The sequence below is a fragment of the Rhinoderma darwinii genome, chromosome 2, assembly GCF_050947455.1.
Source record: "Rhinoderma darwinii isolate aRhiDar2 chromosome 2, aRhiDar2.hap1, whole genome shotgun sequence".
In the NCBI taxonomy this organism is placed as follows: Eukaryota; Metazoa; Chordata; class Amphibia; order Anura; family Rhinodermatidae; genus Rhinoderma; species Rhinoderma darwinii.
Window position 1 is genome coordinate 426,795,548 of NC_134688.1, and position 16,129 is coordinate 426,811,676.

The 16,129-nt window shown below is 43.2% G+C and overlaps 1 protein-coding gene across 2 annotated transcripts in view; it reads left to right on the forward strand.

Moving 5' to 3' along the window:
- The first annotated feature begins 8,823 nt into the window (after positions 1-8,823).
- Positions 8,824-16,129, forward strand: part of GOSR1 (golgi SNAP receptor complex member 1) — a 98,039-nt gene continuing 90,733 nt past the window's right edge. The window contains exons 1-2 of one of the 2 annotated variants that reach the window (XM_075854346.1): positions 8,824-8,924; positions 14,654-14,774. In XM_075854346.1, coding sequence (XP_075710461.1) covers positions 8,894-8,924; positions 14,654-14,774 — 152 coding nt within the window. In that variant the 5' untranslated portion in view covers positions 8,824-8,893. The remainder of the gene's footprint in view (positions 8,925-14,653; positions 14,775-16,129) is intronic. The other variant, XM_075854347.1, reaches the window with a different exon arrangement.

Below are 16,129 nucleotides of genomic sequence, written 5' to 3' on the forward strand. Positions count from 1 at the left end.
ATACCAACGAGAGCACGGAGCAGGAAGCAAGCCAGGGGCAAAGCGAAGCAGGATAAGCGGAACTGAAGCAAGGCAGAAGCACGGCAGAAGCAGGCTGGAGCAAGGCAGCAGTGGGGCCAGGAATCCAAGAAGAATAACAAGCACTGAGGAAGAGAACACGGCAGGTATAAATGGACAGGGGGCGGAGCTAACTCCGACTGACCAGGCCGCGATAGGCTCTCCCACTCCTGAGCCTGCCACCCTGGTTGGTGGGAGCCGGTGTCAGTCTAAGAGGTCTGGCCTCAGGTGTCGACTGATTAATCCCGGGAGTATACACAGACGTAGTACCTGGCAGATCCTTTACAGCCGCCCTGGCCTTTTGAGTCAGGGTTTCTTTAGTGCCATAATATGTCAGCTTCACCACTATGTCTCGTGGCTTAACGTCCTATCTTTTAGGGCCAAAAGATCTGTGAATGCGGTCCATCTCTAACCTGTCAATAGAGAGATTTGGCGCCTGTTCTTTGAGTAGCGCTGTAATGCAGGAGTTCAGGTCCTCATAAGTTTCAGGTAGGCCTCTGATTTGAAGGTTGCCCCTTCGTGCACGATTTTCAAAGTCCTCCAAGCATAGCTTAGCAGATTCTAGGTCCATTCTCAAGGAGTCAAATTCGGCTTTGTGCACATTTAGGACTTTAATGGCGTCGTCCATTTTAGTTTCCAGGACATTCGTCCTGGCTCCCAACTCACGTAACTCCTTTGTGAGGTCCCAGGATAGCGTAGAAGCAGTAAGTTGCAGTTCCTGTTGAAGTAACAGTTTGAATTTCTGCAGCAGGGAGGCATCCCTGGTGGTAATCTGCTCGGCTGGCGGTGACCCTTCCTCATGGGAGTCAGCAATGAGCTCAGGCGAGGCCTGCAGTTTGTCCTCCGATATGGCCGACATGACGGGATTATCTGCATTCTCTGGTGTGGGGGCAGGGGCAGGGGACTCCGATGATTTTAAATCCTTTCGCCTTGCTGCGGTCCTCCGGACCATGGACAAACGCGTCAGGGGTTGTCAGGAGTAAAAAATTGAGTAATGGGATGAGATAATTTGCCTCCAAAGTTAGCTGTAGATAGCTGTTGTGCCCTGCAGTCTCTCTACCTTGCGTGTGAGAATGTAGGCTTTCCGGGAACTTCTTGATTTCCCGTATAGGTGACCACCATGTGATTATATGTAGCAACATATACCAAAGTGATCACAGGACGGTCTGTCTGTTTATACTTTATACTGCCTCACCATGCTACACAAACTTATTTTGGTCTCTCCCAGTCAGGCAGCTAAAAGCTTGAGAATACTGCCAAATAATCTTCGTCTTAGACTGATGTCCATTAACGTAAATTATAGTAAGTATACTATATAATATTCTATTTCAGTTGTTAAAGACGTTGTATGAGATTAGAAACACATGGCAGCTTTCTTCCAGGAACCGTGCCACTTATGTCCTTTGGCTATGTTTGGTATTACAGCCTGGCTCTATTTACATAAATAGGCCCATAAATAGGCTTAGCTGCAATACCACACACAACCCATGGACAAGAGTGGTGCTATTGCAAGAACAAAAGCAGACATGTTTTTCTAATCTCATACAATACATCTAAATGGCAAAACATCAAAAAACTAAACCTTCCTGCACCATGTAGTCTGTGACAACTATACTCACTTGGTTGAAATTGCTGCAGTGTCAAGAAGATAGATTGTGAGGAAGCAGGGTGGTGTTTTAGTATCCGTAACACCTTTCCCTCATTTTATTTTACGTTAGATGTGTAACCTCACCCAGAACGGATACTTGCGTCTTAGAAAGGGCTAGTATATGTTGCTGTACTGCCAAAAAGCCATGTAATAACCCATAGAAACTACGTAATAGGTTAGTTCTTTAAAAAAATAAATTTAAATGGAAATGAAAAAAGTGGTTCACGTTTTAAAAAAATAAAAATAATTCTATTATTGTTTTGGATGTCTTTAGCAGAATTCGTGAGAATTCACAAATGTCACATTCTATTCAGGACCCTTAACTATGACGGAGGCAGTTTCCACTTGTGTGGCCATCTTGACAATTCTAGATCAATGTACTACTTTCCAGAAAGTGCTGATGCGCAAATGAGATTATTGATCATATAAATCAAGCCTTGCCTTATCCGTAATATATCTCACGCTTTCTTATCTACTACTAATCAGGAGAAATGAAGCAGGTGGCTCTTTACCATGTACGCTAACTATAGACTGATGAGAAGTTAACAAGTATGTATTGGGCTTTGAATGCCTGTCACTATTAACAAATTATTTGTCTGTTGGTAATTTATCCATATTTCACGGAAGAAAAGAAAAAGTGCAAAATAGATTACAAAGGTTACAGTCTAATTGTCTCATTGATTTGTGTTTCAAAATGTACATAAAAGGAAAAAAAATACAGATCCTGCTTGAAGAAAGAGATAGCTGCTAAAATCTCCCAATTCCTACTTTGTGTCACTGAAATAGGAGCTCATCATACTCAGATCTACTCTGAACGTCTACTTCCGGAGCTGAAATGTTTTATTTACCAAAAATATCTCTGATTTCGTAACCTTCAAAAAGATTACTTTCATGATTATGTGGAAAAGTGCGGTCATCTTCTATAGCACGAGCCCATCACCCACGTTTAGCTTCAAACTATGTGCTATCGGTTAGGTCCCCCGGTGACACCTGGGCACAGGAGTCAGATTTTTATCCTCTTTCCAGACTTATTAGAAGTCATTTTATAATATTGCTGGTCAATATGGACCTCTTCTTCGTGTGATAGGATTTCTGAATATGTTTTCTCCATGGCCCTGTCTACTCTACCTTCTGAAAGGATGTACTCTGGAAGTCCACTTCTCAGAACTAGAATTAATAGCCGGATGGTGTCTTTGTCCACTTTTTCAAGACTTTCTGTGATTCAATTACTCTATTGTTCAACTCTGAATCGCCTCCTTTTACATGACAATTTTTGGAGTCCCACGTAGCAGTCATTCTCAAACTGTGGGAGTATACCTCCCTATGCGCCAATTATCATCCAATTTCCCTCATTAATGTAGATTAAACTATTATATTTTTAAAGCCCTGGCCAACAAGCTGGCTCCCCGCCTTCCCACCATAATCCACAATGAACAAGCAGGGTTATTCCTGGATGTGAAGCTAGAGATAATACCAACAAAACCGCCCTCTTTCTTTCTCATGCCAGAAAACATTCCCTACGAATGTGCAACCTCTCTGTCAATGCCGAGAAGGCCTTTGACAGAGTGAGCCGGTCCTTTATGCGCACTTCGCTAGAGCAGATCATTCTCTCTTGAACGTTCTATTTAAAATCTTGTCCCTCTATAATGGCCCCTCGTGAGTGTGGGTCAATGGACTTCTCTCCAGTCCTCCCGAAATCCGCAATGACACTTGTCAGGGGTGTCCACTCTCACTCCCGCTATATATGGTAGAGAGCACCTGGCTACTGCCATAAGGGACAACGTGAACTTTTCAGGTATATGAGTAATCAGCAATATAAATTACTCTTTTATGTTTCCCAACCCCAAGTCTCCTCTCCATTAATCATCAAATAATTTGAGTTGGGCACCTTTAGCAACTTTAAGATAAATTATGATAAATCTGAGTCCCTTAACGGCAGACTACGTATGTCTCTTGAAACCAGTAAGTACATCATTAAAATAAGTGCAAAAGGAGTCGGTTATGTCGCTATACCAAAGATTGCTGTAGACCGCGAATGGCCTGTGCAGCATATAATCGCTTCTGTCAAAACTGACGCTGTAGCTGCACCTCACCAACAACATGGGACACCTCACAGTTTGAGAAGAACTGTTCTAAACTGCCTTCCCCTACTTGAAGAGCCATTAGCAAACCTCCACCATCCTTTGCCAAATGTTCCCTATTATCCCTCATCCTTATTTCTACCCTTGTCTCTGATCTGACTACCCAAAATTTGTTTTGCGCACTTCACAAACTAGAATAAACTACCAAAGGTTTGGGGAAACAGGTCTTCCAGATTTAAAGCTATATCATTAAGCGGCGGTATTGAAAAAGCATTTTGCCCTGGTGACAATGTGATTAGGGTTCCAAACAATGGGTGCAGCTTAAAGAAGATATTGTGGGGATCTGTTTACATGTACATTGTAACTGTAGTAATGGAGGCAGTGGTCACATGATGTATCATGTGACCACTGCATCCATAGCTTCCGCTGTATCCAAAGCCTTATACAGGCTACTTCTTGCATGGCGCTTGTATATGTCTGCGCATTCGCAGGGAGGGGATGCTAAGGATGCAATGGTCACCTGATACACACTGCCTTTACCACTGCTGTCGCAATTTGTGCACATGTTTCCACGTCCCGCAGCTCATGTTACAGATTGGGCAAGGGGAAACCGTGGAACCTCTGGGCAGAGCATCGGCCATGCTGTGGCCGGGTATTCCACGCCAGGAGGCTGGATAGTGACGTCAGGGGCTCCCTTCAGGAGCTGAATCCCCGGCCAGAGCATTGCCGACACACTGGCGGGGATTCCGCTCCTAGAGGGAGCTTCGGACGTCACTGTCCAAAAATGGGTTCTGAGGAACTAAATAGGTACTATCTACAGGGGACACTGTGGTACTATCTACATGGGCACTGTGTGTGGCACTATCTAAGTGGGCACTGGCACAAGGGGCAGCTAAGGGGCATTATACTGTATGGGGGCAGCTAAAGGGGCATTATACTGTATGGTGGCAGCTAACGAGACTTTATATTGTATACTGTACCTCCCAACTTTTAAGTATTGCTAAGAGGGACAACCGATGCAGCGTTCGTAGTGCCACATTCTTTCCCCTCCTTTTAAGCCACGCCTCTAACCCCACCATTCCCCGCCCATACACACCCAATCTCCACCCATACACACCCAGTTCTTCCCACACAGTATTATGCTCCCATAGTGCCTCCCCACAGTATAATGCCCCCATAGAACCTACACAGTATAAAGCGCCTATCGCTGTCCCCACAACATATAATACCCCAGAGTGCCTCCCACACAGTATATTGCCAAATATCTGCCCCCCCACAATATAATGCCCCCATAGCTGCCCTAAAGCCACATAGATGCCCCCATTTAGTATAATGCCCAAACAGATGCGCCCATACATTATAATTTGCACAAATTCCCTCATACTGTTTAATGCCCACATAGATGCCTTCATACAGTATAATACCCCCATAGATGCACCCATACAGTATAATGCCCACACAGATGTCCCCATACAGTGTAATTTGTACAAATTCCCTCATACAGTATAATGCCCCCATAGCTGCCGCATACAGTATAATGCCCCCATAATTGCTTCCATACAGGTATGATGCCCACAGAAGCTCCCATACAGTTTTATGCCCCCTTAGCTTCCACCACAAAGTATAATGTCCTATAGTGCCACAGTGCCCACTGTAGATAGTGCCCACATAGATGGTGCCATTGCCCACATACTACCACAGTGCCCACTGTATATAGTGCCCACATATAAAGTGCCATAGTGCCCATGCAGATAGCGCTATAGTGTCCCCTGTAGATAGTGCCACAGTGCCCATGTAGATAGTACCACACACCCCTTGAAGATAGCACCACTCCCCCTGTAGTTAGCGCTAACACCGCCCTCTGTAGATAGCACAATTGGGTCTTCCTCTAGGAGCAGAATCCACAGCCAGAGAATCGACCACGCTGTGGCCGGGGATTCTGCTCCAGGAGGAGCCCCTGATGTCACTGTCCACATAAGGTCAGTGACGTCAGGAGCTCCCTCTAGGAGCGGAATCCCCGGCCAGAGTGTCAGCAACCTTCTGGCCGGGGATTCCGCTCCAGATGGAGCCCCTGACGTAACTGTCCATATATGAACAGTGACGTCAGGGGTTTCTCCAGGAGCGGAATCCCTGGCCAGAGCATTTCCAACGTCTGAAACGCTTTGGCCAGGGATTCCGCACCTGGTGGAGCCACTGACGTCACTGTCCATTTATGGACAGTGACATCAAGGGCTTTCCCCAAGACAGGAGTCCCCGGCGAGAGAGCTTGCGTTGCTTTGGCTGGGGACTCCATAGTTGAACGCTGAAGCAGGGAGCCGACGGTTCCTTGCTTCAGCTTTGGATTCAACTGTATGCGTCGTGAGGACACAGATACAGTTGACACCGGAACATACCGCTGGCCGCCCGGGACTGCGGGACACCAACCGTAATCCGGGACGGTCCCGCTGAATCCAGAGTCGGTTGGGCGGTATGCGTATATTTGGCGCGGTTGGAATATAAGGTTTAAAACAGAAATCATACTAAAGCCCAGAATGTTAGCTTTCAAATCATATCAGGCTCAAAGCTCTAAGTACCCCTTGTTCCACCGATATGGCCCACTGTTGTGTTGGCACCATCTGTACTGTTTTGCTGTATTTAGCCAATAGGGCATTAACTACCCTCATGCTGTCTCACGCTGATTGTTCAGTATCAGAGGTAAGGAAACAACCTCCACCCCATTGGCTAAGTATAGCAAATCAGCATATAGGGAGCCAACACAACAGTGAGCCATATCACTGGAACAGAGAACAAAAACAGCGCCGGACTCAGGGAGACGCTATTCCAGTTAACCAGTTAAAGAGGCTCTGTCACCACATTATAAGTGGCCTATCTCCTATATAAGAAGATCGGCACTATAATGTAGGTGACAGTAATGCTTTTTATTTAGAAAAACAATCTATTTTAAACCACTTTATGAGCGATTTTTAGCTTTATGCTAATGAGTTTCTTAATCCCCAAGTGGGCGTGTTTTTACTTTAGACCAAGTGGGCGTTGTACAGAGGAGTGTGTGACGCTGACCAATCAGCATCATGCACTTCTCTCCATTCATTTACACTGCACTAGCGATATAGCTATATCATTATGTGCAGCTACATACACAAACACTAACATTACTGTAGTGTCCTGATAATGAATATACATCACTACCAGCCTGGACGTGATATTTATTCAGAATCCTGACGTGTGTAGCGTCTGTGTGAGATTTACAGCAAGGCAAACGTAATTCTTGTGAGATTACGATGTAACCTGTCACTTCAAACGAGATTACGCTTGCCTTGCTGGAATCTCACAGAAAAGATTCAGAAGTGTCAGGATTCTGAATAAACATCACGTCCAGGCTGGTAGTGATGTATATTCATTATCAGGACACTAAAGTAATTTTAGTGTTTGTGTATGTGGCTGCACATAGCGATATAACTATATCGCTAGTGCAGTGTAAATGAATGGAGAGAAGTGTATGACGCTGATTGGTCAGCGTCATACACTCCTCTGTACAACGCCCACTTGGTCTAAAGTAAAACGCGCCCAGTTGGGCATTAAGAAACTCATTAGCATAAAGCTAAAAATCGATCATTAAGTGGTTTAAAATAGATAGTTTTTCTAAATAAAAAGCATTACTGTCACCTACATTACAGCGCCGATCTCCTTATGTAGGAGATAGGGCTCTTATAATGTGGTGACAGAGTTTCTTTTACTTATATGACCTAATGTCAGGTCCTCTTTTATATTAAAATACTAACCAAGGCCTTCAAGGCTGTCCACAACCTGTCTCATCCATAGATCTCTGACCAAATCTACTGATAACTTCCCCCACCTAATCTCTGTAACTATATCTCCCCTACACAACTGCTCAGGCAGCTTCTACTCTCACCTACTGTCTCTTTCCCCTTTCCCTCTTAAATTGCGGGTAGGGTCCTCCCTCCTTATATTAGTCTGACGCTCAATAAGCTCATGTTTGTTGTACTTGTTTTTTTTAAGTCACGTGTTCATCTGTGATGTATATAAACCCCTCTGTGTGTACATATGCCGCTTTAAAATAAATAATAATAAGAAGCAGTTGATTCCACATTGGTTTCTTGTCATGGCGGGAATTCCTGGTAGAATTTGTGTAGAGGAAGGGTAAATTCACCATCAGACTGAAGCATATATTTTATACTGGGCATCAAGGTCCAAAGGACCTAGTCATAAAAGAGTTAAAGGCTATGTACACCTTTGAAAACATTTATTTATTTAAATAAAAATGTGTATGTGTGTTTGGTGTAACTTTCTAATTACTTTTTAATAAAAAAATAATTTGTACTTTTAGAGATACAGCTGCTTTGTATCCTGTATACAGAGCAGCTGTATCTTGTCGGGTCTGAATCCGTCAGGTCAGCGGCACTGACGGTTTTAGTGTAACAAGGTCGGACACGCAGGATCCACCTGTTATTTATCACATCTAAGTTATGAACTTAGATGTGATCGGTAACAGCTCGATCCTGCATGGAGCCGCTGACACTGAACCATTAGTGCCGCTGACCTGATGGATACAGGTTTCAGCTCTTGATACATCTGTTCTGTATACAGGATATAAAGCAGCTCTATCTCTAAAAGTACAAATATTTGTTAAATGCTTCAGAAAGAAGGCTCCAGGATTTACTTTGGCGTTGTGATCTTGTGCAGGAAATCTTATCTGATAAGTCGCCGTTGTGCCCCAGTGTCTGGTGATAAAGATGATAAACACTATAGACAGATTTGGATGTGATAAGACATACACAAAGTTATTTTTGTATGGTAATTCTGTAACAATGTGATTAATTGGCGTAAGCAAATTATCTGCTGGTAATTCTCTGACAATAGCAATAGATTTCCATTGGAACTGATTGTCTTGTCACCATAGACTGTAAGTTATAACTGAAGAAATTCGTCACCCTAGGAACAAAACAGCAACTTTTTTTTTCTGTCAGCAGGTGTCGCTGTCTCACAGCCGCTGGGTGGAGAAATCTTTGTCTCGTCATAGAGGCTTTCTAGCCAATCTCGCTCATCTCTATCAACGACTCGCCGGACTGGGTGACGTTGGACAACAAAGATGGCGGCGGGAAGCAGCAACTACTGGGAAGGTGAGAAACGGATCTTAGAGACAGGTAGTCCCGGTTGTACCGGGAGATGTGTGTGTAGGGACACTGGTCAGGCTGCTTGTTGCGCGGTTGTTTCTCCGTAGGATTGATATTAGCCTTCAGTGTAGTGAAATAAACCTCCACAAGGCAGACTTTCCTATTTACAGAGCTGATATCAGTCTGAAATACAAGTGAAACTGTCTTTCCTTTAGAGAGAAGCGACAACACCAATGTATTTAATAGAGACCTTATTGGTCTAACCCCATAGACTATATTCTATGTTTTGTTCCATGATATTCTCAATATACAAACAGTACATATTATATAGTGTATAACGGTGACTATTGAAGCGCTGGCAATCATGTCAATCCATCAGATAAAGAACGGTTTAAGTGATCATCGTTATATCTGCAGCGGAATCCGTAATTCAGTAAATGTGTCTAACGTGCGCCCGTTGTCCGTACACTAACGCAGCAGCAGTGTTGGTGGTTGTAGTTCGTGCACGCTCACTGTCATGTATTCAAGTATAATACAGATGAAGTTGGACCGTACTCTTAGGCCCCATGCACACGACAATCGTTTTCATCCGTAATTATAGATCAGGTAATTACGTATGAAATTGCGGACCCATTCTTTTCTATTGGCCACGTACACCATTCCGTATATCTACGGATGTGTGTCCGGGCCATAGAAATGATTTGCAAAATATAGAAAATGACCTATTCTGACCCGCAATTATTCCACAGACTAGCCAATAGAAGTCTATATACGCCACAGCAATTGCGGACGGCTACGGAAGCGCAACTGTATTTGCCTACAGTAAAAACTGTTATGGGTGTGTGAATGAGGCCTTATGTAGTGATGGAAAATTGTGCAAACTTCATTAGGGTCCAGATGCTCCAATGTCAAAAAAGGACAGGCAGGTCCTATATACACGGAAGCGGGACAGTCGCCGCCGCGGGAGCTAGTAATTCTGGTGGACGTAACACATGAGCAGTTTATGTGGCAAAAGGGCATAGTTTTATTTTACTTGAATAAAGCGTATTCAGATGTGTTTAAAGGCCTCATTATGTCAACATCTTTGCTTGCTGTCAGTGGATGAAAACACATGTTTACATCCAGAGGCTGAAAACCTGTCCTGATCATGTTCTGATGACATTAAAGATTTCGCTAAGCTCAAAAAAGGATTGTCTGGCGTATTCATTTTTTTTCTGACCGCAGCATGTGTTAATACATAATAAAACAGACCATACTCTCCTGTTAATTTACCTCCAGAGCTGTTGGTCCCATGCTGGTCTTTGTTCACATTGCAGTAGCGATGACGTGCCATACCGGTATGTGACTGCTGCAGGCGATCACTGGCCACAGTGGTCACATGACTTACATACTGGCATCACCGCCTGCCAGTTCTTTTATTTATTTTATTTTTTTAAATGCTGGACAACCGCTTTAAATGTATCTGAGCTTTCTCTTTTAATGAGTTGTGTATGTATGTCCGCTGTCTTTCTATTCACTGACATCAAGGAGAGATCTTAAAGTAGCGAGGAATGTAAGCTTTATTTAGATATGATGGGAAGACACTAACGGCACTAATTAAATGGTGTTTAATTTTAGAGAGCCAAGATGGGGACACGATGATGAGCTCCTATCTCTGCAGATGCCCCCAACTGTTGTGATTGCATAGTCTGTGCCTACAATCAGCTGAGAATATTCCACGTGGGCCAATGCAAAGATTCAGTTGTCTGTACTTTTTTTCTGCTATCTGAATGATTTGTAAAGTTGATAGCAAAACAAAAAAAAAAACCTGTATGTCCTGATCAGGTGAACTGGAAAGATGTCATTGTCTCTATGGAAACCTTTCTGTTGCCTTTGCAGTCGCAGATTTATACAATCAAAACTATAGATGTTCATCGCCCTTTTCTATTATCTCTGTGTGTAAATGAAGAAAGTTATTCTAAGCCCAGGTTTCAATGCCTGCAATGGACCCCATCGGTTATATACCGAACCTTATTTAGATCGCTATATTGGGTTCTATGGTGATTCAAGTGTAGTTCAGTAGAGCAGGGGGGTTCTGGGCATTGTGGAAATGTATCTGCCCTGGAAAGAGCAGTATTGGATGGTAATATGTAGTATTATGGGTATTCCCCAACGGAAACCTCAGAGGAGCCCCTCAACCGAAAGCAACGCTGATGTAAACACAGCCTAACACATTCAGATTTTACTGCGGATTTGTCACTGATTCACTGTAAAACTCTTCGCTATCAGCTCTGTCTCCCGAGTTGCTGGTCTGCTTACATTCTATTTTAATCTATTAAATGCCCATGACTGAAGATTGAAGCTTTGGAGACTGATCCTGCACTCTGCCTATAATTTTCACAGGATTTACCTTTCAGTGCTGCAAAATTCATTAAAGGGTAACTAAACTTTTAAAAATACTTTTGACCTGTCATAGTCACATGTCAGAAGTTTTGATCGGTGGGGGTCCGAGCACTGAGACCCCCAACGATCCCTAAAACGAAGTGGCAGAAGCGCTTGGGTGAGTGCTGTGCCGCTTCGTTTCTGATCTGCTTTTCTCCGAAATCCAAGCAAGTGGTGAGCTCGTACAATAGAAAGTTTTCATTTACCCTCCGGGAAAAGCTGAAAGTGCTGCTTTTGCCCAAAGGTTCTAACTGACAACCCCAAAAGTTATACTTACCTGGTTCCAGCTGTTACGGAGAACCATGGGGGGTCTTTATAGAGGGGGCTCATGACAACCACTGTTCTGGTTGAACATGGTTGCTGGGTGTTTTAGCAGCCGGAACCCGGCGATCAGCTGATCACTTGGGGGCTACGTGTAAAAATATGCTGGTTTTGGCGCACTGTTATCATGGTTCTCTGCCTCATCATAACTTCTCTTTAGAAGAACAACCACAGGGGAAATAAAATTCTTTAAATAAAGTTAAAGTTGCCGATGCCTATTTGCAGCTGAGAGACGACTCTGAGTGTGCCATCCCGTCTCCACTCAAATCAACTGGTTCCCCTGTTTTCCTTAGTGCAGCCTCTCCCTGGTTAAAGAGGCTCTGTCACCAGATTTTGCAACCCCTATCTCCTATTGCAGCAGATAGGCGCTGCAATGGAGATAAGAGAACCGTTTTTGTTTTTTTTTAAAACGAGCATTTTTGGCCAAGTTATGACCATTTTTATATTTATGTAAATGAGGCTTTCTAAAGTACAACTGGGCGTGTATTGTGTGTGTTACATCGGGGCGTGTTTACTACTTTTACTAGCTGGGCGTTCTGATGAGAAGTATCATCCACTTCTCTTCAGAACGCCCAGCTTCTGGTAGTGCAGACACAGCGTGTTCTCCAGAGATCACGCTGTGTCGTCACTCACAGGTCCTGCATCGTGTCGGACGAGCGAGGACACATCGGCACCAGAGGCTACATTTGATTCTGCAGCAACATCGGCGTTTGCAGGTAAGTCGATGTAGCTACTTACCTGCAAACGCTGATGCTGCTGCAGAATAAACTGTAGCCTCTGGTGCCGATGTGTCCTCGCTCGTCCGACACGATGCAGGACCTGGGGCAGGAAGTGAGTGACGTCACAGCGTGATCTCTCGAGAACACGCTGTGTGTCTGCACTGCCAGAAGCTGGGCGTTGTGAAGAGAAGTGGATGATACTTCTATACACAACGCCCAGCTAGTAAAAGAAGTAAAAAATGCCCAGATGTAACGAACATAATACACGCCCAGTTGTACTTTTACTGTAAACACGCCCACTTGTACTTTAGAAAGCCTCATTTACATAAATATAAAAATGGTCATAACTTGGCCAAAAATGCTCGTTTTAAAAAAAATAAAAATACGTTACTCTTATCTCCATTGCAGCGCCGATCTGCTGCAATAGGAGATAGGGGTTGCAAAATCTGGTGACAGAGCCTCTTTAAGAACTCAATGATGATGATATTTCTAGTATTTGAGGTTGTTCACATGGAACGTTTGAATAGCGACTTTCCTTTGTTCAGGTTGTAGTGATAACAGAGATGAGTACAAGCAAACAGAGATCTTCGAGGACACGTTCTCCTGCAAATGACTTTCTAGAAGCTCCTGTACAAAACCTCTTTATTTACTGGAATAAGCCATGAAATGCTAGTAGTTAGTAAAACTTTGTCTTTTATAAAAGAGTAACTACTCATTGGAGTTTTGCTTCATTGCAGTTAATCACAGGGATTGACAAAATACTGTAGATTTTCATAGAAATCTATAGAAAACCCAAAAACTTAGATAGTAGTAGCAAATTTCTAGGCTCATTGGCTACCTGGCTCTGATTTAGCAGATTTGATCCTAGTATTTCCACTGGCCAGAAGAATTCTGCTTACTTTTCATGTGTCTGAAATGTGGGCACAATTTTAACGCAGGAAATGGCTGTACATTTCCTACTAGCAATTTGGCTTTGTGTCAGATTTAAAGAGGCTCTGTCACCACATTATAAGTGGCCTATATTGTACATGTGATCGGCGCTGTCATGTAGATTACAGCAGTGTTTTTTATTTAAAAAAACGATCATTTTTGACGTAGTTATGACCTATATTAGCTTTATGCTAATGAGTTTCTCAATGGACAACTGGGCGTGTTTTACTATATGGCCAAGTGGGCGTTGTGGAGAGAAGTGTATGACGCTGACCAATCCGTGACCAATCGGCGTCATACACTTATCCCCATTCATTTACACTGCAAATAGCGATATAGATATATCACTATGTGCAGCCACATACACAAACACTAACATTACTGCAGTGTCATGACGATGAATATACATTACCTCCAGCCAGGACGGGATGTGTATTCAGAATCCTGACGCTTCTGTAGCGTCTGTGTGAGACTACAGCACAGCACAGCGAGATCTCGCTGCAAATGACAGTTTACAGCGTAATCTTGCAAGACTACGCCTGCTATGCTGGAAATCACAGAGAAGTGCACAGAAGTGGTCAGGATTCTGAATATACATCACGTGTATGAATGGAGAGAAGTGTGTGACGCTAATTGGTCACTGATTGGTCAGCGTCATACACTCCTCTGTACAACTCCCACTTGGCCATATAGTAAAACACACCCAGTTGTCCATTGAGAAACTCATTAGCATAAAGCTAATATAGGTCATAACTCCGTCAAAATGATCATTTTTCTAAATAAAAACAATGCTGTAATCTACATTACAGCGCCGATTATATCATGTACAAGATAGGCCACTTATAATCTGGTGACAGAGCCTCTTAAAAGGTGTTGTCCAGTTTAGGAAACCCAATTCCATACACTGGATTAGGGAAGTTGTGTGCGCGCGCGCGTGTGTGTGTCCCCTGTTCAGGATCTTATCTTCTAGACAAAGTGGAGAGCGGTAACAAAGATGGTCTGTTGCTTTGGAGGACCTGTCCTGCTTTACACAAAGAAGTCGTCGTCTATGGAGAGGGGAGGGGGAGCTGGAGTAGGGAGCAGGAGATGAAAAAGAGACACAGACACGCTACCCATACAAGTGTATGGAAAGGGGGAGCAGGAACAGAGTAGAAGTCACAGACAGACGTGCATCAGCTTCTAGTAAGGATTCTATCTCACCCCAGTGCTAAAATTCCCAGCTACACTGCTCATTACTGCTGTATATTGTCCTCCGTGCTGCTGCAGCTTCTATATATGTGATAGAGATAGGAGAGCAGGATTCTTGTAACCTCACGTATTTTGTTTCTTTATCTTCATTTACAGATCTGAGGAAGCAGGCCAGGCAACTGGAAAATGAACTAGATCTCAAATTAGTTTCCTTTAGCAAACTCTGTACAAGCTACTCCCACAGTAACGCGAGAGAGGGAAGACGCGACAGGTATAGGTACTACCTGATTTTTCTTTATTAAATCCTTTCTGGCTGTTTTTATTTTTTTATCTTTTCTAATTAAAAAGGTTTTCGAACAGCTTTAACGTAAAATTCTAATGGCTCTTTTACACTGGCCAATTATTGTCAAGATTGGCTTAAAGAGGCTCTGTCACCACATTATAAGTGTCCTATCTCCTACATAAGGAGATGGGCGCTATAATGTAGGTGACAGCAGTGCTTTTTATTTAAAAAAACGATCTATTTTCACCACTTTATTAGCGTTTTTAGATTTATGCTAATGAGTTGCTTAATGCCCAAGTGGGCGTATTTTTACTTTAGACCAAGTGGGCGTTGTACAGGGGAGTGTATGACACTGACCAATCAGCATCATGCACTCCTCTCCATTCATTTACTCAGCGATCCTGCTAGATCCTTATGTGCTGTCTTATACTAACACATTAACAATACTGAAGTGTTTAGACAGTGAATAGACATTCCACGGGATGTCTATTCACAATCTCTGCACTTCGTTACTGTTTCTATGGTAGTTACAGCAGATCAAGCGTGATCTCGTTGTAACCTGTCATTTACACCGAGATCTCGCAAGATCACGCCTCTGCTGTAACTACCACAGACAGAGTAACGAAGTGCAGAGATTGTGAATAGACATCCCGTGGAATGTCTATTCACTTTCTAAACACTTCAGTATTGTTAATGTGTTCGTATAAGACAGCACATAAGGATCTAGCAGGATCCCTATGCGCTGACTAAATGAATGGAGAGGAGTGCATGATGCTGATTGGTCAGCGTCATACACTCCCCTGTACAACGCCCACTTGGTCTAAAGTAAAAATACGCCCACTTGGGCATTAAGCAACTCATTAGCAGAAATCTAAAAACGCTAATAAAGTGGTGAAAATAGATTGTTTTTTTAAAATAAAAAGCACTGCTGTCACCTACATTATAGCGCCGATCTCCTTATCTAGGAGATAGGCCACTTATAATGTGGTGACAGAGCCTCTTTAATTAGGAGCAATTGTAATAATTGCCCAGTGCTTTTGCAGGGAAACATCAACGATAAAATTTTTGTTTATTATGTTTATTGGCTGGATGATCCGCTAATGTAAATGGCGCTCATAACAACTTATATAATAGCTGTTGCTGCCTAGCCTATGGCTTTTGCATCCGAGTGGGCCAAGAGGAAACTTCAACTAGTGAGGATTGTAATGATGGAAGTGTTCATCTCTCAGCAACGATTTTTCAAACCATCAATTTGTTTTCGGTGATTTGAAATGAAATATTGTGTAAAAAGACCTTTTTAACATGGAAACAGTCGCAGAATTGAAATCAATGGGAGGCATTTTTCGGCC